At 39.1% G+C, this 24,946-nt stretch overlaps 5 protein-coding genes across 9 annotated transcripts; 4 read left to right on the top strand and 1 right to left on the bottom strand.

The window, feature by feature from the left end:
• Window positions 1-687: 687 nt before the first annotated feature.
• LOC106654608 (RNA polymerase-associated protein CTR9 homolog) lies at window positions 688-5,303 on the top strand. Its single transcript, XM_014374545.2, has 2 exons — window positions 688-1,019; window positions 1,409-5,303. Exons 1-2 carry the CDS (start codon window positions 978-980, stop codon window positions 4,937-4,939), a joined length of 3,573 nt encoding a protein of 1,190 aa, XP_014230031.2. The 5' UTR covers window positions 688-977; the 3' UTR covers window positions 4,940-5,303.
• Window positions 5,304-5,623: 320 nt separating this feature from the next.
• Window positions 5,624-8,454, top strand: LOC106654976 (Golgi membrane protein 1-like). 3 transcript variants are annotated; one of them, XM_014375157.2, is made up of 5 exons: window positions 5,624-6,142; window positions 6,221-6,503; window positions 6,578-6,653; window positions 7,163-7,297; window positions 7,381-8,454. In XM_014375157.2, the coding sequence occupies exons 1-5, from the start codon at window positions 5,976-5,978 to the stop codon at window positions 7,473-7,475; spliced, it is 756 nt and encodes a 251-aa protein (XP_014230643.1). In that variant the 5' UTR covers window positions 5,624-5,975; the 3' UTR covers window positions 7,476-8,454. The 3 variants fall into 3 exon arrangements, with proteins under 3 accessions (XP_014230643.1, XP_014230642.1, XP_023314288.1); XM_014375156.2 differs by having other exon boundaries at window positions 7,378-8,454; XM_023458520.1 differs by lacking the exons at window positions 7,163-7,297; window positions 7,381-8,454 and adding an exon at window positions 6,728-6,947.
• A 95-nt stretch (window positions 8,455-8,549) lies between these two features.
• On the bottom strand, window positions 8,550-11,470 carry LOC106654978 (GTP-binding protein Rit1-like). Its single transcript, XM_014375158.2, has 3 exons — window positions 10,842-11,470; window positions 10,472-10,637; window positions 8,550-10,399 (listed from the first exon to the last, which is right to left on the bottom strand). Exons 1-3 carry the CDS (start codon window positions 10,881-10,883, stop codon window positions 9,864-9,866), a joined length of 744 nt encoding a protein of 247 aa, XP_014230644.1. The 5' UTR covers window positions 10,884-11,470; the 3' UTR covers window positions 8,550-9,863.
• A 407-nt stretch (window positions 11,471-11,877) lies between these two features.
• Window positions 11,878-19,541, top strand: LOC106654614 (spatacsin). Its single transcript, XM_014374554.2, has 12 exons — window positions 11,878-12,368; window positions 12,794-13,123; window positions 13,199-13,359; window positions 13,436-13,798; window positions 13,869-14,654; window positions 14,730-14,902; window positions 14,979-15,808; window positions 15,881-16,279; window positions 16,645-17,290; window positions 17,359-17,877; window positions 17,958-18,214; window positions 18,288-19,541. Exons 2-12 carry the CDS (start codon window positions 12,830-12,832, stop codon window positions 19,110-19,112), a joined length of 5,253 nt encoding a protein of 1,750 aa, XP_014230040.1. The 5' UTR covers window positions 11,878-12,368; window positions 12,794-12,829; the 3' UTR covers window positions 19,113-19,541.
• A 255-nt stretch (window positions 19,542-19,796) lies between these two features.
• Window positions 19,797-24,946, top strand: LOC106654626 (protein patched homolog 3-like). 3 transcript variants are annotated; one of them, XM_014374574.2, is made up of 9 exons: window positions 19,797-20,063; window positions 21,175-21,315; window positions 21,385-21,711; window positions 21,784-22,228; window positions 22,302-22,538; window positions 22,608-22,910; window positions 22,980-24,030; window positions 24,222-24,559; window positions 24,795-24,946. In XM_014374574.2, the coding sequence occupies exons 2-9, from the start codon at window positions 21,215-21,217 to the stop codon at window positions 24,861-24,863; spliced, it is 2,871 nt and encodes a 956-aa protein (XP_014230060.1). In that variant the 5' UTR covers window positions 19,797-20,063; window positions 21,175-21,214; the 3' UTR covers window positions 24,864-24,946. The 3 variants fall into 3 exon arrangements, with proteins under 3 accessions (XP_014230060.1, XP_014230059.1, XP_023314289.1); XM_014374573.2 differs by lacking the exon at window positions 19,797-20,063 and adding an exon at window positions 20,543-20,727; XM_023458521.1 differs by lacking the exon at window positions 19,797-20,063 and adding an exon at window positions 20,710-20,727 and having other exon boundaries at window positions 21,178-21,315.

Here is a 24,946-nt window from a genome sequence, read left to right as displayed (position 1 = left end):
CATTCCACTCAAAACGAAGTCTTGAAGTCGAAATAGATTAGAAAATATGAACCTGTCTATACAATTTATACTTCTTTTACCCAAAACAACATGATTCGAAGATGGTGGTTTTATTATAATATATTCGTCGTGGTATCTTAATTTTAAAATTATGATCTTTACGAAAAAGTCTCATTGTAAGAAAAATGTATAAAATTATACAAAGTGTGCATCGAAGAAAATTTGGTTCCGAATTTCTTTCATGAAAATGAAAGTCTCTTAAGACTTCTAAGGTTATTTGTAATTTTGTGTATGAAAATGAAAACTTTCGTGTTTGAATTTTTCTTTGAAAGTCATATATTTAGCCAAGAAACAAATGTGGATTTTAAAAACTTTTTTAAATCACGTTAATTTTTAAATTTTAAAATAAATACTATTTTTGTCAGCTTTTTGACAAAATAAAACAAATTTCTGGACAAGCGTGTTTAAAATCAGCTTCCGCCTTCACCCATCATGTCCCGTAAAGTAGCATACTGGCTTAGATCGAGAAAAGAGAAATAAAACTCCTTTCCGGACTCTTCTATTATTCCCGATCTGCACTGTAGTTATCGAAATTGAGTTCTTCGGATGTCAACAGGTGGCATCACGTACGCGGCGGTCTTCGCTTGTTCAAGTGAAAGTTAAATTCGTCAGTTTGACGAGCGCAGCCGTTACGATCGGATGTTGTGTCGTCTCTCAGTGAAAAGTTACTTAGTTCGCCAGTCGCAGCTCACAGAACGCAACCATCGCAGCAGAAGAGACCCACGTGGCACGTGCAGCATTGCATCATTGCGGTGAGACGGCTAAACAACGAGACCACAGATTGTTGTATGTTGATAGTGATTCGTGAAGTGACATTAAGCGTGCAGTGATCGATTGATAAAACAATCATACATCGATAAGTTATTTTCGTCGACAACAAAACCGTGTGCGACGTCGACAAAAATTAAGTTTGAAATATGTCGAGGTACATCGAAATTCCCTTAAGGGATACAAATGAGGTAAGAATAGTTTATTTTTTAATTTTCAACTAAGCATTTCGGATGTCATTTATTCTAAAAAACAAATTAATTATGTAGATTTGATTTTTCGGTATTGGTGTGTTTACATCTTAAAATCCAATGATTGTTTATTTCATAATATTTCATTAAAACCAACTACAATTTGAAGATTTTTGCAAATTATATTTTTATTGTATTACTAATGAAGTATCGTTGAATTTTCAAAATTTTCGATTTGTAGTTATTAATAAATGAATGAATTACACATTCATATTCACATAAACATGAGATAATAGTAAATCATAATAAAAATCGAGATGAAAATCATCAAATAATTTTTAACTATTAAAAACATGATTGAAAGTAATTTATTTTTATATGTATTACAGGTCATTGAACTAGATTTGAATAATTTACCAGAAGGAGATGAAACACTTTGCATTCTACAACAAGAAAATGCACAACTTAATCTGTGGATCACTTTGGCTTTGGAGTACTATAGATACAGAAAATATGATGACTTTGTTAAAATTCTAGAAACAGCTAGAACCAGTGCTAATCATGAATATGCTGATATTGAAAAAGACCAAATGCAAGCTTATGACATGCTTGCTGCTTTTTATGTGCAGGAAGGAAAAAAGAAAAAGGATAAAGAAAAAAAGAAAGAAAGTTATCAAAAAGCAGCCTTGCTTTACACTACAGCAGATAAGATAATTATGTATGACCAAAATCATTTGCTTGGAAGAGCTTATTTTTGCCTAGTGGAAGGAGGCAAAATGGATCAGGCAGACGCTCAATTTAATTTTGTCCTTAATCAATCACCAAATAATATTCCATCTCTCCTTGGAAAAGCATGCATTGCTTTTAATAAAAAGGATTATAAAGGAGCCTTAACATTTTACAAAAAAGTTCTTCGAACCAATCCAAATTGCCCTGCAGCTGTTAGAATTGGTATGGGTCATTGTTTTATGAAACTGAACAATCTAGAAAAAGCGCGTGCAGCATACCAAAGAGCAAGAGATTTAGATCCCAGATCTGTGGAAGCATTAGTTGGTCTTGCCATTCTTGACTTGAACGATCAAAATCCAGGAAATGATGAAAACATTAAAAAGGGAGTAACAAAATTATCAGAAGCCTACAGATTTGATTCTACAAATCCAATGGTTTTAAATCACTTGGCAAATCATTTTTTCTTCAAAAAGGATTTTGATAAAGTCCAGCAATTAGCACTTCATGCATATCATAATACTGAATCTGATCCGATGCGCGCAGAGAGTTGTTATCAATTAGCTAGATCATTTCATGCTCAGGGTGATTATGATCAAGCATTCCAATACTACTATCAATCAACACAGAATGCTTTACCCTCTTTTGTGCTTCCTCATTATGGATTGGGACAAATGTATATATATCGAGGAGACAATGAAAATGCAACGCTATGTTTTGAAAAAGTACTCAAAGCCAATGCTGACAATTATGAAACTATGAAAATATTAGGCTCGTTGTATGCTAACTCATCGGATCAAACAAAACGTGATACAGCCAAAACTTATTTACAAAAAGTGACCAAGCATTACCCAGATGACGTAGAAGCATGGATTGAATTAGCTCAAATTTTAGAGCAAACTGATTTGAAAAGTTCTTTAAGTGCTTACGAAACTGTTATAAAAATTTTAAAAGAGAATGTAAATGAAAAAGACATTCCTCCAGAAATAATGAATAATGTTGGTGCATTACTCTATAGATTGCAGCGACTTGATGAATCCCGTAAACATTTTGAAGAAGCTCTCACTCAGTTGAAAGATTATACTCAGCAAGATGAGAGCTATTATAAATCGATTGCCATTACAACAACATATAATTTGGCTCGAGTTTATGAAGCTCAATACATCTATGACAAGGCTGAAAAATTATACAAAGATGTTTTGAAAGAACATCCAAATTACATTGATTGTTACCTAAGATTAGGATGTATGGCTCGAAATAAGGGACAAATTTATGAAGCTTCAGATTGGTTCAAAGAAGCTCTGAGAGTTGACAATGAACATCCAGATGCTTGGTCATTGCTTGGAAATCTTCACTTGGCAAAGCAGGAATGGGGCCCTGCTCAGAAGAAATTCGAAAGAATCCTAAAAAATCCTAACACAACAAATGACACCTACTCATTGATTGCTCTTGGCAATATTTGGCTTCAAACTTTACATCAAGGCGGTAAAGAGAAAGAGACACAAAAACGTCATCAAGATCGAGCCCTGGAATTATTTAAAAAAGTCTTGAAACTCGACGAAACTAATATATGGGCGGCAAATGGCATTGGCTGCGTTTTGGCTCATAAAGGATACATAAATGAATCAAGAGATATATTCGCTCAGGTCCGCGAAGCGACTGCAGATTTTCCAGATGTATGGTTGAATATTGCTCATATTTATGTTGAGCAAAAGCAGTACGTCAGTGCAGTACAAATGTACGAAAACTGTTTGCGAAAGTTCTACAAATTTCATCATGTAGAAATTCTAGTTTATTTAGCAAGAGCTCATTTAAAGGCTGGAAAACTTCGAGAAGCTAAAATGACTTTGCTGAAGGCTCGACGCATCGCTCCTCAAGATATGTTGCTCTTGTATAACATTGCATATGTTTTACAATTGTTAGCAACACAAATCTTAAAAGATCCAAAAACTAAGTTGGAAACTGTACAGCAAGCAGTGCGGGAACTTGAATTATCGCATAGATATTTCAAATATCTACATGAGACCGGTGAGCGCGTTAAACATATAGCTGAAATCGAGGCAAGAAAATGTCAAGATTTATTGTCTCAAGCTCAATATCACGTTAAGAGAGCTATTAAACAATATGAAGAAGATGAGTTGCTCCGTAAGAAGCAACAAGAGGAGAGATTGGCATTGAAACTACGCCAAACGGAAGAACAAAAGAAATTGGAAGAGATTCGTCGTCAGAAAGAGGAAGAACTACTTCAAAAGAGACAACAATTTGTTGAGAAAACGAAGAATGTTCTTAGCGATCTGAGTGAAATGCCCAAAGAGAAAGAAAAGCAGAACAAAAGGAAAAAGGGACAGTCCGAGGAGCAAATCAGTGGAAGCGATTCTGATAACGAGGGCGACAAAGAAGAACGACGAAAGGCCAAAAAATCAAAGAAACAAGTCGATAAGGAAAGAAAATCTCGCGGAAGAACGAAAAAGAGCAAGGACAACGATTCAGACGATGATAAGCCGAAGCGCAAGCGTGGAACAAAGGGTTCAAACAAAAAGAAAGAGACTTCCAAGAAAGCATCCCGTCAAGAACTCTCAGTGCCAAAATCTCGAATTATTTCGAAGGAAACAATCTCAACGTCCGAGTCGGAGAGCGACCACGAGCGATCGCAGCTTAGGAGCGATAACTCCGGTGACGATAGCAACACCGATAAAGGTCGCAACAAACGTCGTCGCATTGACTCGGACGATGAAGGTTCAAAATCCAGGTCCGTGTCACGATCTCGTTCGAGGTCCGGTTCACGTTCAGGCTCAGGTTCTCGTTCAAGAGCGGGCTCTCGAAGGTCCAAGTCAGGATCGAGATCGGTCTCAAGGTCAAGGTCAAGATCGGTTTCACGATCAAAATCAAGATCGGTCTCAAGATCAAGGTCGAGATCGGTTTCACGATCAAAATCAAGATCGGTCTCAAGATCGAGATCGAGGTCCCAATCTGGATCAAGATCGAGATCAGTCTCTAGGTCAAAGTCCCGTTCGGGATCGAGATCAGTCTCAAGATCGAGATCCCGTTCTGTATCAAGATCACGCTCAAAATCTCGCTCAATATCAGGCCCCCCAAGAAGTCCTACCGACGGCACGCCTCCATCGAAATCAGTATGCTCTCCTCGTTCCCGCTCCAACAGTGGTTCTCGACGCAGCCGATCAGGATCCAAGTAAAGCTGTTCAATATATCTCTGTGTTACCCCCGTTCATTACTAAAGGACTTCGAGGAAAAAATCATGTCTACATTCAGATCAGATTCAAGAAGTTCTTAGCCTTATTTGTAGTCTAGTAAAAGAAACTTCAGTTAACCGTTTACTTTATATCGTCATAACTAATAATCATATGCAAAAACTATATTTGATGTATAGTTGTACGACAATACCATGTTACTATTAATTACCAAAGCTTTAGTTAAACAGATGTAACTATATTAAGACTGTTACTAGTAACTGTTCCGATGTGAGTGATTGTACTTGAACCACATGTTTGTAAATAAATAAATGTTATTTTTTAAATAAAAAAATATTCAAATAAAAAATATTCTCATTGTTCAATTTTTAAACTTATAAATCATTCATTGATGCTGTACTATAATTACGTATCTCTTTTTCAAAGTTACCACTGTTTCGCAAAAAATAATTATCTTTTGTACAATAAATGAGTCATTTTTGTAATTAAACATTCATTGTAATAATTATTCAAATCAATTTTCCCAAATTCCCTTGTGCGGTAAACTGAATAATCTTTCTTGACAGATTTGTGACAGATTTCCGCTTGTCAAGTTCAAATCAAATCTAATAAAACTCTGCAGATGTCTCTGCTTTACCGCAATATGCATTTATGAGCCGCCGACGCCACTAGTTTTTATTCGCGTTAAAACTCCCATTATAAATATTGCTTGTTACGTGGAAGGCTTAAAGAAGCCTGATAAAATCACATTGTGTATGTGGTAAACATATGCATAAGATATAGAACTATAATGTTATTGTCTTTGATGGTTATGGGACAAAACATTATAAGTATTATCTGGAAGAAGTAACAGCGTGCGTGTGGTCGTTGATAAAAATATGCTTTATAAACTTCGATTTGACATATTTTGTTAAGAAATCAGTGCCATTTGTAGTTTTTATTGTCATTAAAATAAGTAAAACTAGAAATAACTTACAGTTTTATAAATAATTGTATTCTCAAGACCAAATAACATAAAGTAATGAGTATAGATAGCATGAGAGTTGGAGGAGGACGTTGTCCTCCCTTTTTAGTAATAGGACTGAGTGTTGTTTGCATAATGATGATATGTAACTGGTGGACACTGTCCTCGACAAATTTAGAACTACTTCATCAAATCGACGAATTGAATGAGCAGATAAAAATCAGGTAATTCCCTATTATTTATACCCAGTGTCCTGGATATATTGCTATACAGTAAGTACTAACAATTTATTTTTTGTATAGCGTCGAAGAAAGAGATCAGTGCGTGACACAAATAGAAAACTCAGAAAAGAAACTTAAAACATGTCAAGATAAAGCTGTAACTAGTCTTGTGAAGAGCTCACAAAATGAAGATCTTTTCAACATTTGTAATACAGAACTGAAATCATTGAAAGGAAATTATGAATCTGCATCTGCAACAATGGAGGCTATGAAAATGGAAATCAAAACATTAAAAGTAAAATCTGAGGTAGATAACAAAAAGAAAGAAAAAGAAGTTGACCAGCTTAAAGATGAATTGACAAAGGTAGTTCTTTTGATACATAAATAAAGCAAGTAATTTTATACACATTATTCTCATTTATTCGTTGGTTATTTTAGGCCAAGGAAGAAGTAGAAAAGTTGAAACTTACGATAAATGCCCCACAACCGAATAAAGTTCCAGATTTACCAGCTGGTGAGTATTAAAAGTTTTTTTATGAATTAAAAAGTTTTGAATCTTCAAAGCATTCTTCGGCTTTGCTACTTTAGCACCACGTAAAGTGGTAAACAAAGCACAATTGGGTCCAGTATTGAAATCTTCTGTGCACGTTAAAAACCCTGGACAAGAAGGTTTAAAATTCCATGGAATTCCAATTTTACCCCAAGATCCACCTGGTGCCATTAGAAAACCACCCCGTTTTTCTGTTTTAAATGCAAAACAGTCATTAAGTAAAACGAAAACTAGATGAAAATTACTATCCATCAGATTAAAAAGAATAAATCTTGTATTATAAATAAAAATGTTGCGTGAATTGTTTTATGCGCCAATTTTTTTTTCATTTATTCAAATTTTATACTTGTTTCTAAAACTTTTCAATAAAGTTTTTAAAAATTAAATTTTGATCTTATCGATGATTATTTGTGCTTACAAAAAAACATTTTTCATTCATGATTTGTGAATTATTGAAAAACGCCTGATTTCAGCCCATCACCAGGAAAAAAATCAAGCTGAAAATAAAACGACAGCAGCAAACGTAGCGCCGATCCCTCAAGAAAACATTCAGCCTAATAATGTTGAGCCTCCAATCCAAGATTTTCAGGAGAATAGCGCCAACAAAGGTATTATTTTGTTTGAATATAAAATATTAAAAAAGGACATGTATTTGAAGAAAATTATTGAATAAATCTTTTGTTTTCAGAAGATAACGCAGCTGAAGTCAATGATCAAGCTGAAGAAATGATGTCCAATTTAATACCTGATGTGAATAATAAGCCATTGAAGGACAGTAAAAAGTAAAATAAATCTATTTGATTACTCATAAACGATTAAATATCGTTGTTCAACTCCATGACTCAATTAGCAGTAAGCAATTTTTGGATTTTGAATATTTCCCTTAGAGATGTTTGAAAAAAAAGTTTAATTATAAACTGCATTAAATGCATTTAAAAAGTTGTTATTGTAGGAAATGCTGTGATTAAGTTATCATTGCCATTTGTATGGAAATTCCGTAAATGGCATGATTTCAGTATAGGTTTTTCAAAATTTTGAATTTCTAAAAGTTCATGTGACGTCTATTTTCTAGTCTTTCTTTCTAAATCATATGATAAAAATGAAAAATTGTCAAAGATATATTTACATTCAATAATGTATTGCTCTTTATTTTTAATGCATTTTGCAACATTTTTAACTTAAAACATCTTACAAGTTGTATACATACTTGTACTTTTTGGTCGTAATATTAAAGTTGTTCCCACGAAAAAGTACCGCGATTCTGCTACTATTATTATCATAAATAATCGACGAGTTTTGTGTATCTTCCAATCAGAACATTGTCTCCAATAGTACAATATTGTTGTTCATACACCGAATTGACATTGTGGCAAAGAGTGTGTTCGGTATAAGTACAGTTGAAATAATTTTTACTCATGAACTTGTCAATAGATCAAAGGTAAATTACTGTCAGTATGTCGACTACAAATGTAATTAATCGAACGTTTTGACTGCCTGCAAGAAAAGTAGTATTCTTTATATTTTTGAAAACAATCGAAGTGTATGGAATTTCCAATATCATTTCCAATATCATTTTTTTGTGGTATCTAAAAGATTTTCTGCATACACAATAAATATATTTTACAGGTAATATTTTTGTACATAACTAACAACGCATCGACAACTTTGATAAATGTATACATTTTTATCAATTTCTTGATACAACAAAAGGGCTTCAAACCAAATTGTTACTCTTTCTTTCTGTATTAAAAATTTGTAATTATAAGCAGTCTGTTTCTTAATTTCCTCTAATTTTTGTGTTTAGGATTTAGCATTTATATGTAATCTTATTTAAAATGAAAAAAATCATATCACTACTTGTTGAAAAAAGTATAAAAAGATAAATAAGTAATTAATCAGAAAATTTAAAGTAATAATAAGTGGCAGTATCGGTAGAAAGTCGCAGACATTGAAGAAGTCCGATGACAATTGTTTGATTATCGAAAGATGATCATTTTTACAGGAAATTAAAATTTTCATACTTTCGTCGTAGATAGATTGTCGCAGTTTGTTTTCACAAAATATAAATTGGAATCTTTTTCAAGTCTGATGAAAATACTCGAAAAAATCGTAATTTTGATTTTTTCCCCTGTGAGTTTGATTTGATCCATTGTAAAAAATAAAATAAAATAAAAATAGCGTATAGATATTGGATGAGTTTGAAAGCTTAGTATGTCACATCGATTATGTGATCACTTCCACTAAGTTGGATGTATCGTAAAAAAAAATGCAACAAAAAAATCAAACGGTCATTTCGTTTATCTTGATTTTTGTGTTTTCGTATTGATAAAAAATGCAATATCTGACTAGGAAAAGTAGTTTTTGTAAGTAGTGACTAGATGGTACTTTGATGTGTGTATGCATGCGTATTTTTTTGTTTCACTACAGCTCACATATAATAATATTGTATATATTCTATAATATATAATTTGAAATCTCTCATTTCGCGTAAGGGGTCATCCTTTATAATGATCTACAAAATGTATAAATCATCTCTAAAATTTGGCTATTATAGGATTTTCTTTACAAATATACAATAAAAGGCCGTTTTTTTTTCTCTTCACTATATCGTAAGGGCAAGGTATCTCATAAACGTACTCTAAGATTTCATAAATGCTTTGAAAAGGTATCTTTCTCCAGCGAAAGAAAAATACCGTAAACGCGCTCTTCTCCATTCACGATCATAACAAAATAATTTACATTTTGGTTTAAATTTTCTTTTCATTTGTAATAACATCGTCTAGAAAATATATCAAACATAATTCATCTATATTAAGCGTCTCATATAGGGTGCATGTGAAAGTGTCCCTTAGTTTATTTTCCGCCTCACCCCACGCCCTCCCCTAGATTGCTTTTTGAATCAAATAAATAAAGGGACACTCTCCAGTGCTTACTTTTTGTATATACAATTTTTAAAGCATCGTCAACGGTTATATATCGACAAATCATCATGTAAAAAACGCGTGTGTCTCTCTGCCCGCGGCGCCCTGCACCTACAAAAACCCATAACGAAAGACGGGGGGAAGACTACTATTGTGTCTAACTCATCGATTTTCGTTGTGTCTCAACAGGTTGTAATAATACGTCTCGTGTTTCTCCTATATATAAACGTGTAAATACGCGCGTACGTGTAATTCAGGGAGGAGAGGGAGGCCGCGCGCCCTCGATGGACCGGCGCTTCTTGCGGAAGATGAAGGCGAACACCGAGCGTATCCTCCACCAGCGGCTACGCTTGCGGGGCGAGATCCGCGACGACGACGCGGAACTTATCGAGCGCTCTTTGGCGCGTATCTGCCTGACGAGCGAGTGGAAGGCGTCGTCGATGAACTGCCTCAGCGCCGCCGACGTCTCGTAGAACGGACAGCCCAGTTGGGCGGCGAGACTGCGGCCCTCGTCCGTCGTCACCTCGCGCCTCGGCTGCAGGTCGAATTTGTTGCCCACCAGGACCAGGGGTATGTCCTCGTTGGCGCGCACCCGAGTGATGAGCTTGCGATACTCGAGGACCTCCTGGAAGCTGTGCCGATCGGTGACCGAGTAGCAGATCATGAAGCCCTCGCCGCAGCGCATGTACTGGTCGCGCATCGCCGTGAACTCCACCTGGCCGGCGGTGTCGAGGATGTCCAGTAAAGCCGCTTCGCCATCGATCACCGCTTGCTGCTGGTACGAGTCCTCTGTGAAATTCGACGCATTGTGTATTACTTTGAAAAAATGAGTTTTTGCAACGAGAAGCTACAATGCTGTACCAATCGTTGGGTCGTGATCCTTGAGGAAGCTGTGACTGACGAATTGCAGAGTTACCGCCGACTTGCCCACGCCGCCCTCGCCGAGGACGACGATCTTGTAAACCCTGAGGCCGCCTCTCGTTGTCGGCTGCGCAATTATAGGAATGTCGTGTCTGCATTCTGCAGTCTAAGAAAGACAAAAAATAATGTGAAAAGCTCGACTTGCGATACTCTACATCAATAATCGATGAAACAAATATTCGAGCTTGGCTGCGAGCGACGACGCAAAATCATCGAGTCGCGTCGCGCCGCGTGCAGTCAACAACAAATTGACAGAGTAAACAATACACGATATATTTATAAAAAAAAATCAAGTCGAGCAATCTCTCACCAGATAAGTATTGAGGCCTCGATCCAGCACGACGTCGGTCATAATAACAACGCGCTCGGAGCTGCTGCTGCTGCTCCGATCAATGGCCCCTTAATTTATGTATTTTAATTGCGTGCCTATATCGAGCGAGAGAGAGAGAGAGAGCGAGCTTGTAAGCACGAAAGCTCCAACCGAGTAGTGCACACTTATATTTCACATAACAATCGAAACTCGCGTGCCGAAGAGAATCATCGCGCTCGCGCCGACGAATTATTCGCACGTCGATCCATCTCTCTGCTCCACACGCTCGCTGGGGCACTTGTGCTAATATATAGATCTACTGCGAAGCTCCTCCGCTGCTGCGTCTCGATATCGAATCGTCATCTTCACGGAAGACGTACTTACTCGCACTTATTATATCCCCCAAAAATAGGCCTCTTTTTTTTCGTCTGTGTGTGTGTGCGTGCGTTGTTTGTCGCGCGCGCACGGAGCAGCTCGTGTGTTTGCTATGTAACGAGAGACGACGCGACGCGATCTATTGCGAGGTAGGTATATTTTTTGCACGCTGTGTACTCTGTGTTGAGTTATATAGTACTACTATATATCGAGCTTCGCATAGGTCGAGCAGCAGCAGCAGCAGCAGCAGTACTACCGTGTCAGTGTGTACACACAACTGCTGAGTGCTGCTGCTGCGCGTAAAATACTCTACTCTGCGCGCCTCCTCCTACGCGCACCGAGGAGGAGAAGAACTGGAGCATTAAATATTATATATATCGTTGTTCTCTAGCCGCCGTGGCGAGAAAAAGCTCGCGCTCGCGCTCGTCTCGTTTACGCGCGTGTGCGGGAGAATCATCGTACGTGTGTGTATTTGTGTACGCAGCATTGCGACTGCCTGCCAATATATGGGCACTGACATGTAGCTGCGTGAAATGGACAAGTTGGAGCGAATAAAGACCTATTAAAAGAACACGTTTTAGTTCGTGTACCAACTGGCAATTGCGATCGATACATATGGCTTTCATAGTTTCCAATACCGCACCTATCGATATTAAATAAACTGCACATCTGTTATTTGTTCTCTCTTTCTCTTTTTCGAACAGATAAATCAAATCTATTTATTCTTCAACTTTTCAATCTCTAAATGCTTATCAACTATTTACACACTTATGCACCTTCATCTCGCGTGCAAATTTTAAATGTCCCCCTGGATTAGCGCGCGCGATCTATCGGTGTGCCGCCGCGGTTATCTTGCGGCGGCGTCGCTGTCAGATAGCCCCCGCACAGATGACAATCAGCTGACGCTCGAGCTCCGAACTATACATAGATATACATAACTCCACAGCACGCACACATAGTTGTGTGTGTCGCGCGATTGTGCGAGTTGTTCTTTGTTCTGTACAACTCGATCGCGTCCACCCTCCACATATAGCTGAGCCGTGCGTGCGGTGCAGTGTTGCTGATCGCGTTCCGAAATCGACGCATCGACGACGCGCGCCCGGACGACGACGACGCTGCTGCAATGTGATAATTAAACGCATTTAATGCCATGTAAGTGTGTGTTTGATTGTAAGATTTGTGGGTGATCGGGTGATCGAGGGGAACGATGCACTGCTTTATCGCTCTCCTCCTCGGCTACTGCATGAATTTCGGCTTTTCGAGTGATTCTCATTGTGTATACAGTTTTAATCTTATCCGCGAGTGTAAAATGTAAGCCGAAGCGATTACTCGCTCTCTCTCTCTCTCTCTCTCTCTTACTCGCGCGCTTTGTGATTCATTCTTTCTCTATTTTGTTTCTGAATCATTATCAATTGTTGTATATGCATAGCCACGCTCTGTACACACGCTCAACACTCTCCGATGCTTCATAATATGTAGGTCAGACTCATCAACAGGCGCGACGACGCTTCGTTCTCTGCGACAGCTTGGCGTGGCTAATCTACATTCATAATAATGCAATGTAAAACATTTTACAGATGAATGTCATCGACGCGTAACGTCGTCGCGAAATCATGTCGTCGAGCAGCGCGGCTCGTAGCACGGCTAGCCTCGTCGACGGCCTGAAGCTCTCGCCCGAGCTCGTCAACGTCTGGACGGGATGGATTGCCCTGGGAGATCGAGAGATCGTCCGCGAGGCTTCGGCCAAGGGACTGCACATAGAGCTGGCGCACAAGTTTCTGGAAAAGAGGAGGAACTGCACACCTCAGGAGGCCAGGATGTACTTCAACAAGGAGGTCGAGATATGGGTGAATGGATTGTTGAAGAAAGGACAGATTCACAGAGCTTCGCACGTATTGAAGAATGTGGTTGGTTCAATGAATTTCTTTGTTTGCGAGTTGTTTCCAGATGAGATTTTGTTAATTTCAATTTTATTTTTTCAGGGAAAAGTTCCTGCTGATTATATCAAAACAACCTGCATGAACTCTAAGGATTCTGGACTGAGAAATTTTCTGGCTAAACATGTAGAGTCTTTGTTCACCATTGAAGAAAAGGAAGCTTGGAATATGATTCACTTGATCGCTGAACATGAAAGTGATTTAAAGTATGTATAATGTACATTGTATATGTCAAGCATAATTGTGTATAGGTACTACTTATCGATGTACTGTCTATTTTAGATTGTCCGACAACTTGTTGTCTCAAGAAAATTTAGAAAAAATATTGAAATTGCCACAAAAAATAAAAGATGCACTCTACACAGAATTATACTTTTATTGCTACAAACCAGAAATTGTTGCTTACTTGAAAGATAATGTTGTTTGGGATTACTTGTTAGCCAATAACAAGCTTGATTTGTTAAAATTTTGGATTGATCTTTACTACAGTAGTGACAAATCATTGGATCTGAGCAGCAATTTGGAAAGAAGTGATATTCAGTTGTTACTGTCAACTTTAAAAATAACAAATGAAATGATATCTTCTATTGAGTCATCTAATGCAATGCCACTTGTAAAAAATGAAATTTTTAATTACTTGAGCAGGTATGAATTAACAAAAAATTTAATTGTTAATATCATTTCTACATGTACTTAATATATTTTAAATCTGCAGCTATGGTATATTCTCACCTTCAGAATGTAAAAATGCCAAATTAATTTTATCAAGACTTTTTGGGGAATGCTATACTTTATTTGAAATTCCGTCAATATTATTAAAAACAACGTGCAATGTAGAGAAAAACGACTTTTTCTCTAAAATTGACACTATTAGAATATCAAGAGATTATGCAGATACTGGCAACATCAGTGAAATCAATGTGAAAAATAAAGCCTTGTTTGATTCCATGAAAAAGATGTGCAGACATCTTACGACAGATGATATCAAAGATTTGGTAGAAACAGGAATAAGCGAAACCATAAATTATCTGTCCGATTGTACGACAACTTATTTAATGGAAAATCCTATTATTGCTTTTACTCTTATATTTCTTCACTACTCAAGACGCAAACAATCAACAAGTCTCAGAGAAATTTTCAATGACTGTAATGATTCGGGTATTCAATTGAAAACCATAAATTTATCAAAAAATGTTTTGGATTCTGTGATAAGTCAATTGTCGTATCTGAAATATGAAACAGAAACTAAAGCCGCCAAGAGTAGCATTACAATGTATCAGCTGCTGGATGGTTGCGAAAAATTTCAGTCGCCATTCTTTTTCAAATGGCGTTTTAAGCAAGCGAAAATGCTGGATTTCTCAAATGAAAAATTGGCCAAAAAGTATGGGCACAAAGAGCAGTTGAACTATATTTACTACCTGAAAGAAGCCCGACCTAACATGGCCATTAACATGCTCAAGCAAGATCGTTTAACGACCGGTGGCAGCTTATCTTCTACTTTGTAAGTTTCAGCTCCGCTTATCGATCGCTCGTAAAACTTGGCAAATAATTCTGATGATGAATTTTTTGTTTACAGAAAATCTCAAGTTACGCTACACGCGCACGTATTCGCGTTGCGCAACGTGAAAAATGTGGCCATCGTCAGTGGCTGCCTCGCGTTCATCGAGATGTTGGGCATGAATTCAGAAAATTTGAAGCTTCACGTCGCAGCGGCGAATCTCGTGCAGAGGGAATTGAACATTTGCATTGGTAATAATTTTTTAAGTAAATTTATTGCTTTTTAAATATTTTGAGACTTTATTAAGGTTTATTAACTTTATAATAGGCACAAATTTGGAAGCGATGATCTACAACAGCCAACAAGATCTCAAGCTCGTAATGAATTACGTCGAGCGTAGTTTTCATTCTAAATTAACGATTTCATTGCTTGACAACAACGACAGCTTCGTCGAAGCTCTGAAAAATTGGGATGTAATCGTACGTCTCGCTCGCATTCAAAACGCCAGTCTGCCAACGTCAATGCTCAAATTTTTGGCCGCGAACGACGCGTGGTTCGAGTTCGCTTTACTTGGTGAAATTTTCGCTTATCCCGTCAGCCAGATGGTCGAGTGCATTCAGCATTTCGACAGCACGAGTTTGCGAGAGCATCTCTTGCTCTCGCTGAAAAATCCTCAGCTGCTCGAAGACGCTTCGGTCTGCAAAAATATCTTGAGCGATCACAACGACGATTTGTGGTTGATGATACTCAAATGCCACGAGAGTCCGAATCCACCCGAGGCTCTGCGTCAAGCTGCGCGTCTACTCAAATCGCCTGTATTGATTGTTCTGGCCACCTGTTACGAGCCAACGTCCATCGCGTCATACTTCTGCACGTGGATCGTCATATCTACCGACAATTTGGAGCTCACTGAAGTTTATGAAGAATGCATGGAGAATCAAGTGTGGACGGCTCGCGATGTAGCGAGTCTCTATCGCGACGTTATTTCCCGCGGCTACGTGAGTACGCTGTTGCGAGGCTGGCAGATATTTCTTCCAGAAAATCCATTGAAGATGTTTGTGCAATATCTCACGCAGTGCATAGATTACTGCGATTTTGAGGATAGGCAGGGGTTCCTGGAAAATTTCATCGGAGAGTGTTTGGAACTTGAAAACAATGTAGGCATTTTTTTTCATAAAATCTTGGCATTATTGTAAAGAGATTTATTGTATAAATAAATTTAATTTCAGGCAATGATGGATTGGGAGTGCGATGAAGCTACTTATTGGCAAAACATCTACTGGATTCACTCAGTAGCAATCAATTGTATCATCGTGTCACTTGACGATTCTCTCGATAGCACCTACTCCAGACTTCAATTATTGACTACCCTGAAGAACGAGAATTTCCACACAAAACTTTCAGTAGATGCTCCGAATTTTGATCTGCTGCTCGAGTACACGAAAATACTCGCAGAAACTGGAGTAAGTTTGAATTATTCATCCTTCGATACCACCCTGAAAACCAATGATCCTGTAGCAGAAATCGAGAGATGCATAAACGAATTGCTCCTACTGCAACATTATCAATGTGCGTTGAAGCTCGCACAAACTGCTAATGTTAATGCATCAAGCATAATACTTGCACAGGTAGGCGTTATAAAAATATTTTATGCAATAGTACGACGAAAAATGTCTTTTTTCGCACATTTTTTAGTGCGCAAAAAGCGTTTTTGGACACTTGTGTGCGGTAAAATGCCTCATTTTGGACACGGGTGTGCGGTAAAACGTCTCATTTAAATGAACGTATTTTTCGCCTACTATTGCATAAAATTTTGTATGCAACACGTGCCCAGCTTTTTGCGCACAGTGTGCGGAAAAAACACCCACTCGTGCCGGCATGGCCGGCACTCGTGTCTTTTTCCGCACACTCGTGCCCAAAAACGCCTTTTGGGCACTTGTTACATAAATAACTATTCTCGAATCATAATACTAATACGATTGTAATTCTTCAGTGTCGCGAAGAGTTCCAACGTCACTCCAAGCAAGGTGGAGTAGTGACCAGCGATTTTTGGCAACGATGTTTTGACAACTTTGAAAAGTACGACGTGTGTCACGAGAAAGCCGCGGAATTCTTCGTCGAGCACGCCGAAAAAGTGAAATCGTACAAATCTCGGTACGAGATTCTAAAATTAGCTTCGGAGATACTGGAAAAAAGCTCGCAAGATCGGCGCGTGTGCGACACCGTTGAGATGGCCATGTGGAAATCGTGCATACTCGCCGGACCCGAGAACATTGACATCGAGTCTAGGGAACAGGTTTTCAGTAAATTGAAGACCGAACTGATGTCGAGCCTCAGCGGCTTACAGGTCAACTGTTCGCTGGTCGACGAGGCTGAAAAGTTAGCCGTCGAAACGTTGATAGGCCGCATGCTGGATGCCGGCAGGCTCGACACCGCTCTGAGGATCGGAGCGATTTTCAGTCACAGGAATAAAGACGTGCAGATTTTGATGCTGTGCTTGAGCTTGGCCGAGGGTGAATTATCGCCTTATCAGCTTTTCGCGCATCAAAGGGCATTGCTCTGCGATACCAAGCGACCGAAGCAGAGAAGCGTTACCCTCAAGAGTCTTGGATTACAGCGACTTCCATCGTCGAATTCTCGTAAGTATAGAGCTTTGCACTCGTAATTTAATAAATTGGCCTATTTACATGTTAGTTCGAAATTTTAGTGAATTTGTCCATTGAATCGGAGACGCCTCCGTCGACCGTAACAGCATCTACTATCGATGTATTGAAGCAAGAGAAATTAGACTGCCTATCTCTGCTGACGAACTCGGTCGAAACTTTGAACTACGGCGCTGACATCGGAATGCGCGTGCTGCTCTGCTATCATTTGGCTTTGCATTTGGGCAAAAATTACGAAGTTCTTTTGACGCACAACGACCCCATGCATCTTTTGCAAGAAGTCGTCGCTGGTACGCACGAGTGGAAGTTAGAAATCGCCCGTGACATCATAACGGCTTACCAGATAGAGAATCAGAAGGTCGCTCACTTTTTGGCCGACGAAATCGTGGCTCACATTACTCAAATCATCGAGGACGGCCAGAACGAGCCCACTGCCGCTTGGAACTATAATATGAATTTACAGTCCGTTATCGAGCTGTGCAAGGATACGTCTCTTTTGGGATCGAAACTGCTGGACATGGCTCGAAAACTGCTTGGTCACTCTCACGGTGAAAAGAGAAATCGTAGGTTTTTTCCTAATATTTGTGTTAATTCACTATAACGGCAAAAATGGTTTGTTAAATCGCGTATTTTGTTTAATTAGTCGTAACGCTGAAGATCATCGTGGAACTGTTGATTCGGTCGCATGACTGCTTCACGGCATCGTGTAACATGGAAGGCATCGCATCAGTTCTGAAAAAATGCCAGCAACTTGCCAACTCTCTGCAAAATTTGAAGCACTGGAGTTTACTTGTGCGATTGGTAACCGGGGTCGGCCGCTTCACCGAGATGAATTACATCTTTCAAATACTCAAAGAGCACGATCAGTTCGAGTTTTTACTTGGTCGAGGTTTGGATAAGGTAAATGTCCACATAATTGCGTTCTCTTTCTTACAATTGCAATTACTCAATCATTTTTTTTCACGTTAAATAGATACCCGGCCTAAGAATGGCGATGCTCGATTTCCTGAAACGCCATTGTCCGGAAAACAAAGACCTATTCAACATCGTCGCTCTGCATTTCCGGCTGTATTACGAGATCGCGCTAATGTGGGAAAGTGAGGCCAAGGACGTCATCAATGAACTGGTAAACGAAGCTAAAAAGGAGTGCGGAAGGGTCGTTTATAGTTCCAATGTCGAATTGAATTTCACGAGGAACGAGTCGACGGAGAAGAGATTGCAACTGGCCGTTGCCAATCTCACCCATGCCACGCAATATTTCTTACAGGATAACAAATTGAATTTAGCCAATCGCTGCTCGCATCAGGCGCAGCTCGTAGCCCTGCAGATATCTCTGTGCTCGAGGGCGAGCGTCAACGCGACTTTCCCGTGCCTGCTGAATCTCCAAGCGGAAGAAATCAATCGGGCCATAAGTCGACATCTAAGCTTCTCGCAGGCCCTAATAGTCGCTCGCGCCTACGATCATCACGTCGACTGGGCCAGTGCCATTTACCATCACTGCTTGATCAACGGCGAGAGCAAGTACCTGCGTGATTTCATCACTTCCAAGTGCCTGACGGCCTCCGTGGCCGTCGACTGTGCTCGTAGATATAGATTAGAGAAGACAATCAGCAAGCTCATGTCCGACAACATGCAAGTGCTCGTGGCCAAGGTCAACGACAACGAGTGCAAATACGTGCTGGCGAGCCAGTTGGGCTTCCGCAAGATCGTCGAGGACATGCTCGACGATCCGGCGGTCGGGGCTTACTTGAAAGATACGGTTTTTAGGAGGCGCTACATGGGCAATGAAATGCTGTGAGATTAATGTGATTACAATACTTTGATGCGTTTTTGATCTGAGTTTTTTTAGAAAACTATAATGTATTTGTTTACGATGCGAAGATTTTACAATAATACGTTGTAAACGTCTTCTAATTATTAAGCAAAAAAATTATTATGTAAAATATTACTTTGAAAGTAATTTTATAATTTGAACCGTTTCTTACTCTATTATTTAAAAAATAGTATGAGACAAGTCTAGGAGTTATAATTAATTAATATTACATGTTAAAAGTGTAATATAATGAATATGTACATTGAAAATCCGTGGATTTTGAAAATTTCGGGTATTTATATATAAAAGAGAATAGATTTTTATACAAGTACAGCTAAAGTAGCCTTTTGTAATGAAATTAGATACTAAATAAATTAAGTCTAGGTTTTTTTTCAATTCTCAAAAAAATGTGATCGCTTAAAATGTGACTAATAAAGTATATTTTTAAAATATATACGCAGCATTTTCAATTTTTTTTTCACGTTGATTTCAGGTCAGGGCCTTATATCCTGCGCACAACAAAAAAACCGTCATCTCATTTTCATCTACTTGATTACATAGGTACAGACTTGGCTTTTCCGTTTTTGTAATTCACTTCGTCATCGTAAAAGATTTCGCGTACGAGAGCGTCTGATACGCGATATTTTTTCTGCCGACGAGATTCGTCTTCTTATCGTTAAGCAAGCCTTTTGTTTGATTATTTTCCATTTGAACTTTTGGTTGACAGGCCTATAACATTATACGATTACGTTTTCTATCTTGAGCAAGTTGGAGAAAAGCTACATTTTATTGCACCGGCTTAATTAGAAAATTATACGTCTTTAAAATTTCACAATTTAAAAAAAAAAAGAATTTAGCTGCTTTTTTGCAAGAAATGTCAAAGTTATTTTAATTATCACCGATTCAGCGAAGCCATCCTTTGTCTTCAGAATAAAGGTAATGCATACCGTATCATTACGGCTTGATATTTAGTCCACTGAAAGACTTTTTAGAATTCTTCAGTTAAAATTGAATACCCGTAGAAATCATTGTCATAAAATTTGTTAAAATTCAACAGCTATTCAAATTCGCACATCACCATATTATTTTTAAAATAAAATCCCTTAGATACTTTTATTAGACCGTAGCTCAAAATATCATTGAAGATCATTGAAAAATATCATTGAATAAGGGCAGTATTTAGAAGCAAGGCGGTCAAGTATTTTTCAACGCTATCACTCCGCGCGATAAAAAATTTCATGTTTGAGAGAAAAAAAGAGAAGAAGAGTCGTTGCAGCACATGCGCTACTGCTCCCGTGCATGCAACACACTGCAGGCGACCTTGATAGTGTATTATATTTTCGCAGCTGATCTTCGCCGGACTCCGGCGGCGCATAGTTTTTAGTTTTGTTTTTGTATAAGCAGCGCGAGGCTGACGCTGCTCATGGCACGCGCTTAGTTAGCGCTTCGATCTCAACACAGTTGATTATACTTATACCAAACAAGAACGATATTCTTTTACCGCGTGCGTGTGCCTCGCGAGTACGGGGAAAAAACGCCCGACGCGAGAAAATATAAAGTAAAATGAAACCAGTTTTCTCGCCTGCATGTTGTTCCGTAGGTATGCCGTCGACTGCAAAAGAACGCGCATAATTTCATGTTGTGATGTGTGTATACAATCGGAAAGCCGCAGTGTGTGCAGTTAGCAGCATAAATAATAGTATATCTTATCGACGTTTTGAAGATTGAAAAGTCGATTGACCCCTACTCTAACTCTTGGCGGTCTGTCATAATTGCATCTATAGGCATACACACGAGCTTTCGTATATACCACGAAGCGAGCGATATTTTAAATTGTCTTATGTGCATGCACACGACTGTTCATGAAGTATTCGCGTGCGTTGGGTGGCACTCGAAAGACCCTGAGCATTAAACGAAAAATTTTATTTCAATAATTATTCGAATTTCACTTGCTTGAATGATCGTTGCAACTGCGTTATTTATGTGATGTTGTTTTGAAAGTTGGAAAACTTGAAATTTTAATTGCATAACATGTGTTTGTTTTTAGAAGAATTTGACAGAATATCACTGTTGTAAACTCATATTCCATGGATAGAGAAAATAAAGTATTTACAAAGTTATCTACACTAGAGAAGCTGTATCGTGTTCCACGAGTGATATCAAATACTGTTGAAAAGTTTTTTTACAAGTAAGTGTCATCAACAGAATACATTTTTATTGTGATAATTCAAAGTTAACAAACAAATATCTATTTTAGTCTAGGCTTGCAAATTGCCAAAAATCCTAGAAAATGGATGAGCGGATGCATAATTGTAATTATTGCCTGCATAGCTGGATTATTAAGATTCAGACAAGAAAAAAATCCTTTGAAGTTGTGGGTACCACCTGATTCAGATTTTGTACGAGACACAGAATGGTTGATGTCTACTTTCAAGGAAGGCCAACGCATAGAAAATTTTATATTTGCAGCTGAAGACATTCTTCAGCCAGATGCTCTAATGAAACTAAATGAAATTACATTACGTATTTTTAATGCTCAAACTAATTCACAACCAAAGCTCGGATGGACTGATGTTTGTTTCAAGTATGAATTTAAAATAATTTTTTCTTTAATTGTATGTATATACTATAATATACAATATTTCCTTACTTATAGAGTTCCAATTATTTCTGGTGTGAATGGTATGGGCACCAGAAGAAAAAGAGGAATGGATGATGATTTCTTTGACAATGAGCCCACAGTGGTAAATAAACCAGGATATGACGCTGTCGCACATCTACCTCCTGAAGTATTTTGTCCTATTTATAATAGTTTGGCAAAAGGATGTTTGTTATTTAGTATTATGGATATTTGGGAATTCAATAGCACTTTGATTAAGTCACAGACTAAAGAAGATATAGTTAGCAAATTTAATTCTGTAAATATTAGTCCCACCCTTGGGCATCCACTTAACTATAGTCAATTACTTGGTGGCATTACTAGAGACGAAGAGGGTCGCATTATTAGTGCCAAAGTCGTGAAAACACAGTGGACTGTTTACGTGAATTTTTCTCTAATGGACATGAATGAAATGGGTAACGACGCAGGTACAGCCGACTGGGTAAGGTGAATATAGTTAATTAATAAATAAAGCTATTTCGTCATATTCACGATCTGTTAAAAATGTTTTATAGTCGACGAAAGAAGTTCACGAATGGGAAGCGGTCTATCTTAAAGAGCTCGAGTCTGTATCGAGTAACATGAAAGGTTCTGATAGCAATTACTCTTTGTACTACGAAGCCGGTCGGAGTTTCGGTGATATTTCTCAAGACAGTATATTTCATGATGCCGAGAAACTTGCTGCTGGTATCATTCTTATGTCGCTCTATGTTCAGGTGGTACTTTCGCGATTCAATTGGGTCGAGTGGCGCGTAAGTATATTGCCCCAATAATCCAAATTGAACTTGGCTTATAAATTCAAACTTACATTATTATTTCAGTTCTGGTTAACGAGCGTGTCCTTGTTCAGCATCGGAGGAGCATTCGTTGTAGCCATAGGTTTATGCTCCTTGTTTGGCGTACCTTACGGACCGGTGCATACATCGTTGCCCTTCATGTTAATGGGTCTGGGTGTGGACGACACCTTCGTCATGATGGCAGCTTGGGACGAGGTGGCATCTCGTCAGGTCAATCTGAAGAAGCCGCTCGTCGAGAGGGTAGCTTTGACTCTGAGCCATGCCGGTGCTGCTATTAGTGTCACCTCTTTAACCGACGTCGTAGCCTTCGTCATTGGAGCATCGACTGTGAGTTCAATCTCGATAGTGATGACGATTAAAAAAACCTCGGAATTAATGTGATTTTCCGTGCAACAGATCCTGCCTTCTTTGAACTCGTTCTGTATATACGCCGCTGTGGGTGTCATGGTGACTTATCTTCTCCAAGTGACTTTTTTCGTGGCCTTCTTCACTCTCGACTGCCGAAGAGTCGAGCAAAAGCGTAACGGTGTCTTACCTTGCTGCGTCAGTCACCCCAATTTCGTACCCACTCCGATAGACGCTGAGCACAGCTTATCTTGGCGGCTGATCGATAAATTATTCGGCAAAGTTATACTTACTCTGCCCGGCAAAATAATCGTACTTGCTTTGACCGTTGGTTTCGCGACTTTCGGCGCGCTCGGCTCCATGCAACTGGAGCAATGGTTCGACCCAGTCTGGTTCTTACCCAAAGAATCGTACTTGGCCGAGTACTTGGTGGTCAAGCAGCAGGAGTTTCCGAAAGTCGGTTCCGAGGCTACCGCCTTCGTCAGCGAGGTGGACTTTCGCAACGAATTCGGCAAGATTCTCAATCTCAGCCGAACCCTCGAAGCGGCGAGTTTCGTCGACGACGTCAAGACGTGGCCGATCGATTTTGTGACATTCTGCGATGCCAACTTTAACGTCGACGCGGAAAACGCGACATTGAGCGAGAGCGATTTCCGACTGTATCTGTCCAAATTCCTGTTCAGCCGATCGGGTGGCAAATATCAGCGTAATTTTCACTTTGAAAAGCCACCGGTCTGCGGCCAACCGACGCCCAAGCTGAAAACAGTCAGCATCGATTTTACGTTCGCCCATTTCTCGGCGCCCTACGAGTGGATACCGGCCATGGACAACGCCAAGGAAACTATGGCTCAATTGGAATTCGACGGCTTGGCGATCGTATGGAGCGAGATGTTCGCCACTTGGGTCACAGACAAAGTCATCTCGCAGGAAGTCCTGAGAAATCTCATGCTCGCCCTCATCTGCGTCATGGGCATGACGGCATTTTTGATCGCCGAACCGCAAACCGTCGGATGGATCCTGCTCTGCGTGCTTCTGACTCTGCTCGACGTCTGCGGTTTCATGTACTACTGGGGTCTCACCATAGACATAGTCTCTTGCATCGGTAAGATTCAATCAACACCTAATTGAAAGTAATACCATGATTCACGCCTCGAGAGTGTCGGAATTGGCGATAATTAACGATCAGCACGCGATGCGACGCTTATATGCACGCGCGCGCGGCGCTCGCTGTACAATATGTAATTGGATTTTTTTTTATTGTAAGCGATTGATGTCTTATGAATAATTCAACAGGTCTAGAACTGGCTGTGGGACTAAGCGTCGATTACGCAGCTCACGTGGCGCATGCCTTTCTCAATGCGCACGAAGTGACGGGAGCGAAAAATCGCCTCAGCGAACGAAGCGCCAGGGCGTTGAAAGCTGTAAGGCATATCGGTGCTGCTGTACTTTTTGGTGCTGGATCCACCCTGTTGGCTTTGTCGTTACTGTCAACTTCGAAAGCTTACGTGTTCCGAGCTTTTTTCAAAATATTCTTATTGGTCATTGTCTTTGGTCTCTTTCATGGATTATTACTGTTACCTGTGGTACTTAGTACCATAGGTCCACGGAGCTTGAAGCGAAAATTAAGAGGGGTGAGTAAAAAAATTAAGAAGCTTATCATAAATTAAGACCATTACAATTTTGAACAGATAGTTGCGTTTTTTTTCTCGTAATAGCTCGCGTGTAATTGCGCTTATCATTCAATTAAAAGTTAATTAAGCATTGTCATACTTTGACTTGAACGTAAAACTTTCCAGTCAATTGCACTATATGCCACATTAACATAAATAGTAGACAAAGTGTAATACGATTTTCGTTTATTTTCAGGACGAATCTCTAAATGGTGGAGCACAGGAACTCATTGAAGCAGCCACAGTGCCTTTGAACAAGGAATAAGTTGATAAATGAATAGCCGAATTATTATTTTTATTTCTTCAATGATATTTATTTTCGGTTTTAATAAACATACAAAATCATGA

The sequence above is a fragment of the Trichogramma pretiosum genome, unplaced genomic scaffold, assembly GCF_000599845.2.
Source record: "Trichogramma pretiosum strain Unisexual culture from Peru unplaced genomic scaffold, Tpre_2.0 scaffold46, whole genome shotgun sequence".
Taxonomy (NCBI): Eukaryota; Metazoa; Arthropoda; class Insecta; order Hymenoptera; family Trichogrammatidae; genus Trichogramma; species Trichogramma pretiosum.
Note: the sequence above shows the minus strand (reverse complement) of the source record. Positions and strands in the feature narration are given on the sequence as shown.